General features: G+C 37.3%; 1 protein-coding gene across 1 annotated transcript in view; it reads left to right on the forward strand.

Moving 5' to 3' along the window:
• SLC6A2 (solute carrier family 6 member 2) overlaps nt 1–17,669 on the forward strand; it is a 58,514-nt gene that overhangs the window by 34,364 nt on the left and 6,481 nt on the right. The window contains exons 6-13 of the mRNA XM_063410897.1: nt 2,586–2,689; nt 3,398–3,522; nt 4,255–4,367; nt 6,913–7,041; nt 9,741–9,840; nt 13,162–13,262; nt 14,205–14,372; nt 16,083–16,154. Coding sequence (XP_063266967.1) covers nt 2,586–2,689; nt 3,398–3,522; nt 4,255–4,367; nt 6,913–7,041; nt 9,741–9,840; nt 13,162–13,262; nt 14,205–14,372; nt 16,083–16,154 — 912 coding nt within the window. The remainder of the gene's footprint in view (nt 1–2,585; nt 2,690–3,397; nt 3,523–4,254; nt 4,368–6,912; nt 7,042–9,740; nt 9,841–13,161; nt 13,263–14,204; nt 14,373–16,082; nt 16,155–17,669) is intronic.

The following is a 17,669-nucleotide window of genomic DNA, read 5'->3' on the forward strand; positions in this document are numbered from 1 at the left end:
TTCTGCTTCTGGAAGGACATTCTGTGTGCTGCTCTTTCTTGGCTTAATATTTCTGCAGCTGCTGTTTAGATGACCCTAAAGTTATTTGTCTCTAAGACTAAAGTTTTCAGACAACAACAAAAAGTTACACGCTAGAATAATAAAAGACTAAAGAACACTTATGCTGAGAAGTTCCACTAACTGCTTTGTCATGTCAGCCCTTCCCCTCTTGGAGACTGGGATCCCTGCTGCTGCAATAGCCTTGTGTGTTTAATCTTTGTCCTCAGGCTCCAAAGAATAGAATCCCACTTCATTTCTGTGTCAATGCATCCCTGATGTGATATATGATTTTTTTTATTTCTTCCAAATGAAGAATCTAACAAAGAAACATCCTAAGTCACAAACAGTAATGACCCACAGAGGCTCTGCCAATGCTCTTCTAAAAGCCCCTAGAGCAGCCTGACCACTGTCACTGCCCATTTTGTGGACTCTCAAACTGCACTGCACTGAATATGCACAGAAGTTATAACAGCATAAACACTGAAGAAAGGCTGGAAAGACTGATGACTGCCCACTGTAAAATGTTCCTATCTGTTTATTTTTAATACATATAAAACAATATTCTATCATAAAATATTTTAGATTACACCTTGATCAGAAGCTGTGAATATGAGAAACATGAGCATGAACTGCAGAACAGCCCTGCTGTCTTACATCCTGCTGGGTTAGAACAAAGAGAATGTTCTGCATTTCATCTTAATTGTAAAGGAATTTCTGCTTTCTGCTCTTCTTTCCCTTCACCTTGATCTTCTCAATTTGTTTCCTAATCAGCTACTATGACCCAAGACTTACCCAACAGATACTTCAGCATGTGCTTAAATCCTTTGGGAGGCAGCAGATGCTAATCTCTTACTTGAGTCAACAGGACTTAGGCACGTGCTTAAGGGTGCTTGAATAGTGAGAAAGGGTGAGTACAACTGCACTGGCAAGATACAAGAGAGACAGAGGACCACTAAAAACAAATGTCTTGTGGTGGCAGTATGCAGATATGGTTAGAGTTTAGCAAAATTGATGTTAAAATTTTTCAGAAATTTTTTTTAACAACAGAAGTTATCTGAATTTTTCAAAAAACAAGGACAAGCATAGTAGATTTTGCATCCCTCCTTCTGCATTCTTATCCACACATAAATGCTTTTATGAGAGTACAACCCTATATGATCTCAGTCTTTGTGTGAAAATACAATATCAAGATGTAACAGGTATATAAAAGAATGAGCAAGGAATTAAAATTACAGGATTATTTTGTTATTCATTGAAAGAAAACCCTGTATGAACTATAATTTGAGAAAATCATATCCTCCCATCCACTGGCTAGCAATAAACACTCCATAAGTCTATGGGGTTCATATTACCTTTCAAGTAATCACCCCTCTCCACAGTTCATGAAATTAAGTTTTTCTACAAACCCAGAGTACCCTAAGTGGTTCCTGGTGTCCAGCAGGCAGCAGTTGAAAGCATCTATCATCTACGTTGAGAAAAAAGGGATCACCAGCCCAAGTGCTTTCATATATCATGTCAGCATGGGATAAGGCACTATCTTCCTTTCCACTATAGGCCAAATATAAAAGTGTAGCACTAAAATTCCACTAAGTGCAGATGGAGCTCGTAAGCTGCTTAGATCTGTTAGTCACTGCTGAATAGATATATTAGATCTGATTTTGTAGAGATGGATGAATCATGAAATCCAGTGCTTTTCATAGTCCTTTCAGAGTTCTTGGCAGATTTAATGAAACATTGCAGATCTCATTTTGAGAAATGTTGAACATTATTCACACCACTGACTTCACTACTTCTGTTGAAGTTGCTCATTTAAATATCTTGTGTAACAATAGAAAAGGGGAAACCCTCAGTAACCAAGGCATTTTCAGGTTTCTGGTTCAGGGAACCAGGACTGTGACATTGTTCCTGACTGGATGAATGGATAGGTAGGAGGGATGCTTTAGAAAATATTAAAGCTTTTAAAATGTTTTCCCTGGTGGACAATCCTTTAAATGATCAAGCTGCATCTAAAGTGAAATTTAATGACTATCACAGAAATAACTCTCCAGCTAAATGAGAAAGCTGAGAGATAAATCTGCCTGGTTCTGTTCACAGCACATCAATCATGCTTCAGCTCCTGAATCAAGAAAGTATCATGTAGAGTGCACTAACAGTCACAAAAAGGAAGCTCTAGTATGGGAAAGAAAATGTCCTATAACTCTTGACCCATTAACTACTTTTAGTTTTCTCATTGTACATTTCAAACTAACTTGGAACAAGGACTGTTGGAATTTCTGTCACCCCGGAGAAAAGCCCTGCAAGCGTTTCAGTGCTGGGTAAAATCTCAGGAGTACCTGTCCCACCCCAGCCCCCAGGGCAGCAGTGCATGCGTGCTCTGAGGACGTGGCCCCTGCTCCATCCAGGCCATTCCAGACACAGCCATGCCCCGTGTGACACACTCCTGTTAGCATCAATGCCAATTGTTTCCCAACACCCTTGTCTTGCTTTTCTCCTGCTGTATCCTTGTGGACTGAACTGACGCTGGCCATGTTGGTGTCATTATGCAGGTATGGATTGATGCAGCTACTCAGATATTTTACTCCTTAGGAGCTGGGTTTGGCGTTTTAATTGCATTTGCCAGTTACAATAAGTTTGACAACAACTGCTACAGGTAAGAGCCTATTTTTCCATTACTGCTGCAAAATTGTATTATTTTACTCTGTCTGCAGCTGAAATAAGTTTTTAGCTATCTTTTTATCTTCAGTCATATATTAATGATGGTGAGTTTTGTGTAGACATAGTAACCAACCCAAATCTAGAAACACTGTCTTCCTTACTGAAATTTTAGTAACAGGAACCTGCCAAGATATCTGCTGCTCTCCAAAGCAGAATGGGATTAGGTTTGGACTTTAGACAGCTGTGTAAACTGTGCCAGTGTTTGCCTTTCAAAAGTACCATTAAGCACAACAGTGAACACAGGATGAAATCTTATTAGTGCAGGAACTAAAAGCAGAAAGATTCCAGCTTCCAGAAGGGTTTCTATGCTTTGGCATTATATTTCTGGTATTATACATTGCGCTCCAGTTTAGGAATGCTCTTTAAATCAAGTCAGTTTGTAAGTGTTTTGCTGAATCACACCATGGAAATTCAACCAGAACCACCCTGCACCTTCTGAAAAATTCCAACGTTTAGATATTTTGTTAATATTCCATTTTGGAATGGAAACAAGCATCACTTTTCCAATGAAATAGAAAAAGTCAGAAAGTCCCAATGTATTATAAACACATTGGGAACTGAAGGATGGGAGAAAAAAAGTTAAAGAAAATCCCCATCTAGTTCCTAAAGTTTTTTCTCACTGGGCTGTTCTCTTCATGTTTAGGGATGCTTTGCTGACTAGCACCATTAACTGTGTCACAAGCTTCATCTCAGGATTTGCAATTTTCTCCATATTGGGCTACATGGCCCATGAGCACAAAGTTAAAATTGAGGATGTAGCTACTGAAGGTAGGAAGTTAATTCTATTTTAATTTTAACCCTTTTCCCCTGCTATTTCTTTGCAAATGTGTTTATACTTGTTTCCAACAAGTGTGTGAAAATCTGGAAGTGCACTGAATTAGCTTACCTGGAACTAGAACTCTGTGTTTACATTCTTTGTTGAAATGTGAATCCTAAATGATATTGGTTCACCTCACCTCTACTGAACTGAGGTTTCCCAGCATCTGGCCCCCACAGGTATTGCCTGTTCAAGGAACAGGAATTAACCACTGTATCTTACAGAAGTATTGCTGTTCAGTGCCACGGGTGACTGGGTTTGGTGGTTCTGCCAAGCTCAGCTCTGTAGTCCTTTCACTGGGAACAGCTCACCCATGGTCCCAGCTCCTGCACCTCTCATCACATCCAAGAGTTCTCTTGCCAAACAGACGAGCCCACGTCCACACAATTCCTTCTCCACTACGTAGCTGAAAAATTACTAGTAACGTTGTAAATCCCATAAAATATTATTCAAAGTGGAAAACAATGGGATAGGGGTTTTTAATACCAAACGATCATGAGTAAATAAATAAAGCATTTTAGATATATTTTAGTATAATACAAATTTTGTTTTAACAGTACTCAGAGCGTGACAAGGACTGAAATGAAAGTCAACTTAGTCATGGCTTATCTAATTAAAATGAACACTCTTGTGAAAATAAGAAACATCATATAGTGACACCTTTTCCCCCTTTTCTATTCCAGGAGCTGGTTTAGTTTTCATCCTGTACCCAGAGGCAATTTCAACTCTTTCAGGATCTACATTTTGGGCTGTGGTGTTCTTCATCATGCTCCTTACTCTTGGCATCGATAGTTCTGTGAGTATTTTTTTCCTTCAATCCTTGACATTGTTCTTTTCCTGTCATATTCTGTAAGTGGAGAGGCATCAGCCTTAAGCAGGGGGTTACATTTCAAGTAAACATTCTGTACCTTTCCTAATCTGTTTTCACAGTCATAGACAACACAGCAAATGCTATTACTCGTTGTTTTATAAAGACTCTCCATCATTAAAAGATTTAGGAAAAGATTAAATCTTTGACAAGCCAGTAAATAGTTACTCCCTGCTACTTTTTTATGACTTTACAGAGGGGCTGTTTATCAACAGTTATTACTATTTAAAGTTATTACCCAACAATACTACTATGAACTATTACTACTGTGAACCTGTAAAAGGTTTTGGAGCCCTGCTCAAAACACAAGTAAGACATTGAGTAAAGCAGTTTCTAGAAGGGATTACTATATGTGCTGAAATGCACTAATCTGCTCCAATAGGCCAGACAATGTCTGAAAGTACTCCCATGGTTTTCTACAAGCCATGATACAGAATTTCCTATAAATTTAATCACCATTTAAAAATCACATCATAATATTTTCATAGTGGTTTCATTTTCCTGTAATCTTTCTGTAAAATGTCTAGTCTTAACAAGTGTATTGCTCTTTATTGTGATAGGTTTTACAACACCATGATATTCAGCATCACAGAAACTTCATCCCAGAAAATATTCCAAGTCCCCAAACAACTTTTGTACTGCTTTGTTCTACCAAAGAGGCCTCAAGACCTCCTGTTATATTTAGCTTAAAGGTTGATAAAGTTTCTGGAAAACCAAATAGGGTCTTTAAGGAATAGTGCACCATGGACAAACTTCCATCCCCTTTAGCAGGGTAGGGGGTTCTTACCATTCCAAAGCATAGAAGTCTCTTTTGAAGTTCAGAATGTACAAAGTTGATCTAGGAATTTCTTGCTGGAAATGGTAAAACACAGTGTTTCCATTGCTTACAACTTCAGGAAAATTCATTCCTTTTCAAGGACAAGAAAAGGAAAGAATGATTGACATGGAAAAGAGCAAAACTAAAAAAAAAAAAAAAAAAAAAAAAGTTGCAGCAGGAATCTTTGATAATCATTGGCAAATAGCTGAATGAGATCTTGTGGAGCGAGGGCTGAGCTGTAAAGGTCAGATTCAGGTCTAAATATTTCCAAAGTGTTTGGATTTTTGGATTCCAGCTGAGGTCCAATGAAGTTTGTCTATATAGACTAAGATCTGGATCCTTAGACAAAAGTTTGAGGGAAGATTATATCTGAGATTGTAGCTTGGCCATTTTTCAACTGTAAGAAAATATGAAGAATTGAAATGAAGGGTTTAGCACAGTGAAAGGATATGAATGACCAGTAGGAAAAGGGCAGAATGAGAAAGAAGAAAATTTATGGTCAGAAGTGTCTAGACCCAAAACCATTACCTTTGTGACAGCAGTAAAAGTAGGGCAATGTAAAGAAACATAGAAGTGACAAAGACACGAGGCTTTAGATTGCAGAACAAAATTTTCCTACAAATGGAAAAAAGTCTTTCTGCTGAAACTAAAATAGAGTGAACTAGTGAACTTCTAAAAGAGGAAGGATTTACTGGCTCAAGATTTGTCATAATTTCTTAAAGAAAACTCAGGTCCTGCAGTACTTTTTATAGTGATAATTTTCTGTTACTGATTTCAACCAGGAATATTTTAATCAAAGGCTTATAGGAAAGCGATAGGTTATGTCAGCACCTGCTAACCATCTATTGTATTGCACCAAGCATACCAGGTCTTGCCATGGTTTCTTAGCATCACAAAAAGCATAAAATTAAGCCTCTCAGAAATATTAAATAAATTTGTTTACTATGATAAAAGATTGAAATTAATTTTCATAGTTTTTTGTTGGAGTGGGGGCAGAATGTTGTCATTAGTGAAGAGAAATTAAAATTCATAACCACCTACATAATCCATCAATTTAAATGAAAACTTGGAAAGTATCTTTCCTGTATTGCAAAACAATGGCTAATGTTCCTCATTAACTTCTAGAAAGCAAAGTAAAATTTTTTCTTGTTGTCAACAAAAGAAAAAATTTACATCAAGCTTCCTATGTAGTAAGTCTTCCAAGTCTGTAAAGATTTTTGTCAAACCAGATTTCATTTATCAATGGCTAATGCAAATCTTTGTTCAGTATATTTGCTTTAGGTGCTTGTTGTGCCTGTCTTTATTTATTAAGTATCTTAAGGAGCTTAGTTACTTAAGCTAGCAGCTCTTTCTCCAGAGTATATTAAAATGTATAATATTTTCCCCAAAGTACTGTCTACTTATTGTTGCATCGAGTCAGCAAGGAGTCCTCAGAGGATACAGCTATGGAGGCAACAACCACCCCTCCTGATGTCATTTCCCCACCCCGTCCTTTACCAGAAGGAAACAAAGCCTCATACCACCAGTGACTTACAGCTGAAATGTCAGAAATCACAGACTGGTTGGGCATTAATTACACAAACTGCTTTGCATCCTTCAGCCTATATCTCCAACAGTCAGTAACATTTAACCAGAGTTTTGCCTTCCCTTCCTCAGATGGGTGGGATGGAGGCAGTCATCACTGGCTTGGCAGATGATTTCCACCTTCTGAAACAGCACAGAAAGCTCTTCACTTTTGGTGTTTCTTTTGGCACTTTCCTACTTGCCCTTTTCTGCATTACCAATGTAAGTACCACAAAATTTTCCATCAAAATGTTACCTTAAAAATGCCATTAACCTTGTCAGGTGAAATTTGGATAGGTTCAGATTATTATTTTTTTATAAATTTTAGTTCTTAAAAAACTTGTGTTCAGAACATCACTTTTAATCTTACGTATATGAAGTTTCTCTGGTTTTTGGCACAAGATCATTTGCTATCAACCAAGCCTACAAGTCTTTGTTCCAAAGAACTGTCTGTGCTACTGCTGGGTTTATTTGGTTCTGTGTGCTTTCTTTTGTGTTTGTTCGGAAGGTTTTTTGTTTGGTTTGGTTTTGGATTTGTTAGTCACATTAAATGGAACTATGTAGAGTGCTTATTCCTCTGTGAGGAACCAAGCATTTCAAGTGACCAGACCATCTGACAATTCTCTTCTTGGAGAAAGTACGAGACACTCACTTCTTATGGAAGGACTGTAGAATAATGATCTCCTCTCTCCACTTTTCTTCTTAATGTTCCTTCATCAGATCTTGACATTTTTTATTCTTAACACCATATAAAGCACATAGAAAACTTATCCTGAACATTTAGTAACCTGTATTTATCACTACCATCAGACTGAATGTTTTGCCTCATTTGGCTTTTTACAACTAATTAAGGAATGAGAATCACAGTGTTCTAGGTGGGAGAGAATTTTCTTTTTTTATTTTTGACCACAAAAAAGCAGAAACCTCTTAATAAAGATGCCAAAACTGTCAGAAAACAACTGAAACTTGAGGAAACCACCATGAAAGCAGACGTGCTGAACTTCTCTCCATCCCTAAAAATAGTTTCCATATCTATTATTAAGATTACTGAAATAACATAAGTTTATATATAAGTTCTTTTCACATTAAAATCCCCCAATATTTTCGTTCCAGTTTCCTCAAACTGAGAAACATTTGAGACTATAAATAGATATATCATTTAAAATACCTATTCTTTTAATACCATACTATTTCTATTGTTACGTAAAAACTGAACAGGCTCCTGTTTATTCAAAGTTTCAAATGGAATAAAAATTCCTGAAGTAACATCAGAAGAAATTCAGTGTTAAGAACATGAACAGGAGCCAGTGGGTGCAATTCCACTGCCTCCAAGTGAGCTAAAGCTATTCAAGATAATGACCCAACTCTAGCTTTTACATAAGGGCACCTGTTTAGACTTAGGTTCACGCCTCCAGCTGGAATTCACAAAACTCTCCAGAATAGTCCAAATGTATTCACATAATAAAGAACAACATTTCTGATGTATAAAAAATAAAAAGGAAAACCCTTGTCAGAACATCACATGAAATTTTTTGATTTTGTCCCCTGAATTTTTAAGGCTATGTTTTCAAAAGAAGCTGTTTCTGAAACAAACATGTTTCTTACAAAATCACATTAGTAATTCACTTTGCTAAGTGAATTGCAAAGGCATGCATTTGGAGCAGGTGTAGAGCAAAAACAAGAGGTCAAACTCAAATGTCATTCAATAAGAAACATTTTCTAACACAACAACCAAAGTTCATTCTATTTCCGGACAAGTCCCCACAGAATTAAAAACCTACACGAGGCCTAAGTACTGATCTCCCTGTTTTTGTAAATATGCGCAGCTGTTTCAGAAAAAAACATCTTAAAAAAAGGGCAACTGATTACAGAGACTAAAATCACCTACAGATTTAACGAATACAAGTGCTATTTATACCACTGATGGTAAAAACCCAGAAAATAATTTCTTTATTCCTCCCCTTCTGAACAGGTATAATCAGATTAACTTTGGTTGTAAAAAGATATTGTAACAAAAATCTACTGCAACTGCAAATATTTCAGTTGTTTACGTGTGACAAAGTGTTTCCCTGACACACTTTATTTGGGTTCATTTTTAAACAAATCTGGATCTAATGGTTTTCCATTCCTCTTTAGACAAAACTCAGTAAAATAAGCAGTCATTTACACAAATACATACCACATTGTCAAACATGGCAGAAAGTAGTCAAATTGCAGCTAAAAAATTCAATGAAACAAGAATTCAGTAAATGCATTTCCAGTTCTGTCATGAACCACTGAAGCACAAAATGTGCAGTTGTGAAGGAAGACAAGGTTTGCTGTCTCCACTGAGCAAAGGTTTGCAAATACCACAACCCAGAGACTGAACAGGGCACAGCAGCTTCTTGATTAATTAATTATTCATTAACATAATCTTCTGCCTTAGGAAGAGCAGCGGGATTCAGGCAGTCAGGAAAAAGGGAAATCAGACCAACAGTGCAGATTGACTGGCCTGCAGAACAAGAGGCCTGAGGAAGAAACTGATAATGGTCCATGGAAACACTTGGAGTGCTCCGTTCCTGCCATTAATTAAGAAACTTCTTTATTAACTGCTGCAGACAGGCCCTGCCCTACAAGTTGCTGATCATTTCCCCAAACTTCCACTGAACAGGAGTGCCAAGAGAAGTCTTTAATCTAAGCTGAGGTTTCTGTTTCCCTGTGAAGTGAGGACATGGGTGAAAAGAAGCCTCTCTACAAGAGCTGCAATTCTGATTCCACTATTTTGTATGCAAATATGAACCTGTGTCTGCAGATCCATATTAAAACACTTGGGTTTAGATAATGCTTCAAATAAAGCAGATTTCTGTTAAGTGGATACTAAACTACCGAGATGATTCCATTTGTAACTTCACTTTTTTGCATCTTTTAACTCCCCATTACAGGGTGGAATTTATGTGCTCACACTTCTGGACACGTTTGCAGCTGGGACTTCAATATTGTTTGCTGTTCTAATGGAGGCAATTGGAGTTTCCTGGTTTTATGGTAAGCTCCTCCTTTTGCAAGTGCAAAAGCTTTTCTGAAATTCCAAGTGCTCATGACAGGCTTACATATTGTTGAAAGGGAAAACAGCACAGCCCTGTATACACAACACCATGACAAGTCAGGTTTCATAGAGTGACTGTCACCTGATTTATGAGCAGTGACAGGAATGCAGACATTCAGTGGGCCAAGCTTTGAGCCCCTGCACAAAGCCAAAGCAAACAGCCTTGTGAAAGGGACTGTGATGGGATGGAAGAGTTATAACTTTTGCCAGTATTTTATAACTCTTAATATTGCTGATGACTTGCAGTAGCAGGCTTAGACTTGGTACTTTCAAAGCAAGTAGAGTAGCCTAAATACAGACCCCATTTCTACTTTTCATTATTCCCCCAGGGCCAATCTCAAGCACTCTCCACACAATATAAATAAAGGTAGTGTTTAGAAAGTTATAATAATTCCTATATTAATCCCTTTTGTTTGAGACAATATCCTACTTCATTGTAAAGCACTAGCAGTTTACTTATTTCATTTCATAGAATGGTATAAAATACCCAGCGTACTAGATACCAGAAATTCCATTTCTAGTATTTGATATTAATTTATGCCACAAAAGAGAGCAGTGATTTACTTTATCCCAAATATGGCAAGCCTTAGGAGTATTTAGTTGACCTCTGGGACTAGACTGGAATCACTCTATGCCAATCAGAGTGCAGTGATGTGCTACAGCCACCTAAAAAATATGACCTCTTCTTTTCCTTCCTAATCTCCTCTTTATTCTCATGTTTTAGTTCCTGGCTGCTCACAACTTTTCAGTATTGCCAGGTTTTGATGTCGTAGCAGCCTGCAAATCTTCTTCCCACTAAGCCTGTATTGAATTACTTGCCCTCATTCCCAATAAGATTGTTCTTCCCCTGAAAACCATCTTCATTTTTATTCAGACATAGTGTTTATAGCTAATGTATGATTCATAGGGTTCTTAGACATTATGATTCTTATTGCTATTTGCCTCACTCAGTCACTTATTTATCCATCCATTCTGCCTTGTAAACAAACAAACTTTATCTTGCAGTTAAAAAACTATTGAAGAGTGAGTGTAGTGAAAGAATGGCATTCATGCATAAAGCTGTTCAATCTACTAAAGGAGCAGTTTCTACTTTTAGTGCACTTATTCTGTCACCCAATAACAGCATGGAGCAAGCAGCACACAGGCTGTTGTCTCTCAAAATAATGGAGGCACTTTATTTCACACACAACTGGTTCTAATCCCTGTAAAAGAGCTGAATGCAGATGAGTGATCACAGCTTAGCTTGGAAGTAGAGGCTTCTTCAGTTTCTAAGGGCAAGTAACCTTCTGCTACTATTAAAATAGGATTTACTGCACTTTACAGTAGCTAAGCTTTGTATGTGGTTCACAAACCAGGCCAAAGTTTTTTAGATTTTATTTTACACCCTCTTTTATCTTTTTTTACTTTCTTCCTGCAGCCTTCCCATAATCGGGAAAATATCTATTCATTTTTCTTGAGCAGCTGACAGATGTTTCTACTGACACAGCATGACCTGTTGCTTTATAAAGAACTTATTACAGCCCCAGGTGCTATTTAAACTTATTAAATCTGGCATGATCTTGTCTGCCTCTTTTTTCTGATAGACCCCTCTTGCCTTAATGACCTAGCTGAATATTAAGGCAGCCTAAAGGCAAGCATTGACATTTTGGCACAGACTAAAATCATGGAAATTTAGTTCAAATTATACTTATGACCATTTACTGTGAAGTTTCTTCTTGCAAAGGCCAAATGTATATGTAAGAGAAGGGAGAGCTAGTTTGCTTTAGTGGGCAGATGTACCTTAGTTATGACTGCTAAGTTGTTATCAATTTTCCTCATGTGCAACCCTCATATCATCTTTCCGATGAACATTCTATTTTTGGGTATTTAACCAGCTCCTGATAATAAATTTTAAGTGTCTCTGAAGCTAAGCCCTACAGGTACTGTCATCTGTAGCTGTACTGAAAAAGCACATTGTGGAAAGTGCAGTCTGAGAGCATGGCCTACTCATCCTCCATTTTCAGCAGAAATTGAGCACCAAGCACTGTCTGGCTCTAAGTACATCTGTCTGGAAACATATGAATAAAATTCTGATATATGCAGACCTTGTCTTTGACCTTCTACACAATGATAAATTTCAGTCAGTGTTCATAGCAGTTAAAATTCAGTCACTTCAAAGTTCACAGAAAGCACTGTAAATAGAAGCAGATTAAGTTTAAAGAGCATTTGCAGATCCTTCTTGGCTATTTCTCTTCACCTGGACATAATATTGGGGGCTGGAATTTTTTTTGAGACATTTACACTCAAATGTCCACAACCTAAAAATATTTTGCATCCCATTACGTACAATGGATTAACCCAATTATTTACATTAAATAAATTAAATAAATGGTACTGAACTGATTCACACAAAGAGAAATAATCTTTATGGAAAACTATACATTCTGTCTAATAAACAAATATTCATGGTAAAAAGCTGCATTTCTGCTCTTTACCTAATAGGTTCATGATTAAAAGTCAATTTCCTGAACATATCAAGCAAAATAAATTATAAACAAATAGTCTGACATGACAGAATGCACAGAACCAATGTATCTAAAGTGTAAAGCCAGAGTTTGTTTCCTTTTTACAGAAAACAGGGAAGGATACTTTTTTCCCCATTTTACATCAATGTTGATCATCCCATTCTAAAGTGACACAGTTTTATACAACAAACAGAAGAAGAATTGCTTGAGTTTTCAGGAAAAGTCTTAAATACGAAACTATATTTGTAATAGATATAAAGAACATTCTGTGGTGTTCAATGAAGCTCTGAAAGGTAAATATGCCTTTAAGTGGAACAAAGAAATTTCCTTTGATAAATTAAAAATTCATATGAATCTACCTCATTATCAGCAAGCAATTTGGGTGAGTAAGGGTTTATATTTTCCTGCAGTGTACTCATGATAACACAGAGAAATTAGATTACAATAATACGTAACTATTTTAAAAATTGCATCCTATTTGCAACTTAAATTCTAGATATTTGTGAAATGCCTCTTTTCAGTGGTAATGTTGCTGCCTACAACAGGCCTTAAGTGCTCTCAGGCATTTAAGTCAGCTACAGTGATGTCAAAGACACATCCAGACATTGAAAGGAGAGTATTGTTGTTATTTCTTATGTCTTCTGATTTGGAAGTCATTCATATCTGGTTTCTGAAAAAGATATGTTGGGTAGGCCAGCATCTCATCAGTTTAGACTGAATTCAGTTCATGCTCACACCTTTTCACATCCATTCTAGGTGTGGACAGATTCAGTGAAGACATCCAACAAATGATGGGCTTCAAACCAGGCCTCTACTGGAGGCTGTGCTGGAAATTCGTTAGTCCTGCTTTTTTATTGGTAAGTGCTGATAATTATTCCATCATGGAAAGAACACTAGTGCATTGCTTTACAGAATATACAACAGGTGCCAAGAGCAAGATACCTATTGCTGTGCCAGGTATTGTTGGGATGAATAGAAGACACTCCAATATAATTATTTTTTCTCCTTGAAATTACATGCTGGTTATATTTTGTATAATACATTTCAGTTGTGAAAAAGAAGCTAGTGGTGGTTGTGGTCATGTTCTTATGATGGTTCCTTCATTTTAGCTTGATTCTAAGAAGGCAGCTTTTCTTAGGGAACACTTAAGCAGTGTCCTCCCTGTCCCTGCAGCACCTCTAGAAAAACCATTCCCCTGGGAAAATAAGCTAGCCAGGGATAAGAGGTTGTGTTAGCAAGAATATATTTTTGATTGGAGGATACCAAGATCCCCAAATTGTGGAACAACACATTAGAAAAAATAATACACAACTACACCTGTAATGCTGTTTGAAACACTGAAGAATTGTATAAAATATACCTTGTGAGTTGCCTGTTGGAAAAAAAAATGTTCCATTGCATTAGGGAAAAAAAATCCCAAAGTGTAAATTTGGTTGCTTTGTGTAAAGGTTAAATTCAGTACTAACCTAGAGTTTTATATTGGAATCTCTTCCTATGCATATTTGTAAATCAAAAGGTCATGATAATAATACGGAAATTTGACCTTGCCATGATTTGAAGAGACAATTATTTGCATTAAAGCTGTGCAAACTTAAAGCAATACTGGTATTGCAAATATAACTGGGTAGAACTTCAGCAGCTTAAGCAGTAAGAGGCATGAAGTAAATAGGCTGAAAGTACATTGTAAAGCTAGTTTGAAATATACTTTAGGGTGGCTGCCTAATAGAACACCTGGAATTAGTTTCCTAGTAAGGTTCTTCATCTTAAAACTGAGGTTCATTTTATACTTTCTTCTCTAGTTTGTTGTGATAGTCAGCATAATAAATTTCAAACCTCTGACCTACGATGACTACACCTTCCCTCTGTGGGCAAACCGCATTGGCTGGGGAATAGCATTATCCTCCATGATCCTTGTGCCTGCCTACATCATCTATAAATTTATGAATGTGCGTGGGACCTTTAAAGAGGTACGTGGAACACGAACCAAATGTCATGAAATGTTGCTGTGAAATGAAATGGCTGGGTCTAAGTTGGCAGTTTATTTCCCTCCCAAAACTCATTACTTATGAGTGACCTTTTGAATCCATCTGTCAGGTGGATCATTGGTTTGAGGTAGGATTATTGCATTCTGTTTGAGTTTCTAGACAGAAATTAGCTTTCCAGACAGCACCATAATAATAGTAAAAAAATATTTTTTTATGCATGCAATTGATCCAGTTGATGAGATTAGATGTTTGTTATTAACAAAGAATGTATAAATTAGGGTATCTTCATACTCAGCTATGAGGTATGGTTTTCAAACTGTTCTGTACTTTAATTTGTCAGTTCAAAATGGCTCAGGATTAAGGTTCACTAACCACATCATTTTTACCATCATATTAACTTCACTGTCTATATACCCTCACTATTATCTATAGTCTCAAAACCTCTAATGGTGCTCAGAAGCCTCCTCACCATTATACAGGACCAATTTTTTCCCATCACATCATAACTTTATAACCTTATCTAGACCCACTGATTTACACCTAGTTCTACTGCTCTCCTTTCCTACACATACATTTACACAACAGTGTAGCAAGATTTTGATGCTCTTAGGCCAATCACTGAACCAACACCACACACAGAGTTAAGCAGAAAATGGGATCACAACCTTTACATAGATAGGTCACGCTGACCCAGCAAACCCAAAGGAACAAAGACCTTGTTTCTGAAACATTACAGTCAACTCATGTGTTGTTTACCTCAGAGAGGCACCCCAAAGTGGGAACTCCTCAGCTGCCCTGTTTTCATCAGCTCCCACATCTCAATGTTGTGCACAAATTTAGATCTCATTTCCAGCAATTCTGGAAGCCTTTTGTTTTGTCCATCCTGTGGAGGGTTACAAACACATTTTCTTCAAGCATTTAAGTCTCAAAGAATATTTTGCACTGGCCCATCAGGCTTTTTCCCTCTTGCTCAGGTTTACTGCTATGGGGATGCAGAAGCCTTTGGCCAAAACCCCATTCCCTCATTCATCTGTCTTGTTAGCAAGTCCTGGGTTGTCTGTTACTGCTCCTGCAAAGAGCAACTCCCCAGTTTCCCCATGAGCATTATGGCAAAAGGCTAATACAGGATATCCAAGTAACCAGCTCAAGACACGATGCCCCAAACTGAGGCTCTTAAAAGGGTGGGGAAAGGTATGAACCTAACCTAATGGGAAGTCCTTAAATTGATTAAAAGTTCTTAATAAACCAATATCTACATGTGATCTCAAAGGGCCCAGCACAGGGTAGACAAGGGAGATGAGCTGGGAAATACCAGCACCTCCTTCCTCTCCCACTCTGGGACTGGCCAACCCTCTTAGAGCACTAACAGAAAAGCATGAATTTAGGGGATCTAAGGCCTGTAATACCAACTTGCTCCTGATGTTCTTTTCTATATGCACTTGCTAAATATTTGGACTTAGTATTTGCATACACTTTCTACTGTTGCTTCTTATATTAAAGGCTAACACCCAAGGGCTTATAATAGGCTTATTCTCTCAGTGACTGAGTAAATGCACATGATGCAGTGATATTAAAGATTTAATTTACCATTTTAAATAAAGTTCATGTTATTTCCCCACTATAGATTGGGGATTACATACATAATCCCACTTCATATGGCTGACTTTTTCCTCTTCTTCCTGTCTGGTTTAGAGACTAGCTTACTGCATCACACCTGAAAATGAGCACCAACTCGTGGCCCAAGGAAATGTCAGGCAGTTTAAGGTTTGTACTTCTCCTGATCCCAGTCCTTTCCTGGCTTTAGCAATAGCTACTGGTTTGCACCAATCTCCTCACGGTCAATGCCTTTGCAGGTCTGTAGTTCTTTATTTCTGCCAGCACAAGATGTAGGAGGCTCAGTACCATATGCATTAACACTTTTAGAAGGCTTTTGGGACCTTCCTTCTCTGGTTAAGAAGAGCCCTCAATTTTAACAGATCACCTGAATGTGGTATTTTAGGTTATGTTTGAATACAGTGAGATCTCACCAAGAAACAAAGGTATTTCCAAACTATCATGTGCCTTTGAAGAGGCCACGGCCTCTCACTCAGTTACTGCACAGCAGCACGAAGTCATGTTTCCAAAACTGAAATTATGTCCCACAAGACACGATAAACAGGAAAAAAAAATATCCAATGTCAGAGCTTACCCATAATGTCATACCAGGTTACGTGGAATTGGCTTTCCCCACAGGACTAGATTTGATTGAAAACATTGCTGGAGACTTCATAAGCCTTGAAAAATATGCTATAGGTTTCCAAATACTGCTTTCCTTTTAGCAAATAAAATTAGCTTATTGAAAAAAACCTCCTTTATGTAGAAGATAAAAAGGATGCAAATGTGAAGCTTGTTACACTTATCAGCATTCGTTCTGGACCACTTTCTGTCTTCAAAGTTGAAAGCAATGAGAATTATGCACACCTCCTCAAAACGTGACCCAGATTTTACAGTGGTGGTTTGTATATTTGATACTGAAAATAAATCTGGCTTTTGCTTATTCTGAAAGATATTGTTTGAAGTAAATTTTGGCTTTTAAAGGAAATAATCTGTGTAGATTTATGGGATGCAGAATGAAAGCACAAATAGGCTTCCTGTTTCATGACCACAATTTATTTGATGTGGCCAAGAATATGAAATAGCACAGCACCTCTTCCTGCCTTCTCTTTCTTCTGTTTCTGCCCTCAGTTGTCAGATGATTTACTGTTCCTGCTGTAACTCAGTGTTTCCAGGGGCAGATGTTCCTGTGTGAAAGTGTTATAAACAGCTATTCCACAGTGCTGGCCTTCTGAACACAAATCTATAACAAAATGGTAGCAAATTAATTTCATGTAAATTAGTAAAAGCTGTCCTCAGAAGCAAACTACTAAAGTTACCTCAAACCATGTCAAACATGAGAGCAGTTTAATTTGCTGCCATCTTCAATGAACAACTAGGAATGGTTTTGTTGGTGCTAAAGCATATTTAGTGTTTTGTTCACAATGTTTAAGATTGTAAACAAAACACTGCCTACTGTAACCAAATACAAATATTTTATTCCCATATATATCTGGCTGTTCTGAATTTTAGAACTGAATTGAGAGCTAACTAGGTAGCCTTTACATCCAGCACATTTCTCACCGGACTGCACAGAAACTTAGTTACAGAGTGGATAATCTAGCCATTATTTTGAAACCTCTTTGTAACTCTAGATTTGTCAAAAAATTTATCCGTCAGCATCATCATTTGAAACGATGTAATTTA

The sequence above is a fragment of the Prinia subflava genome, chromosome 13 (assembly GCF_021018805.1).
Source record: "Prinia subflava isolate CZ2003 ecotype Zambia chromosome 13, Cam_Psub_1.2, whole genome shotgun sequence".
Lineage (NCBI taxonomy): Eukaryota > Metazoa > Chordata > Aves > Passeriformes > Cisticolidae > Prinia > Prinia subflava.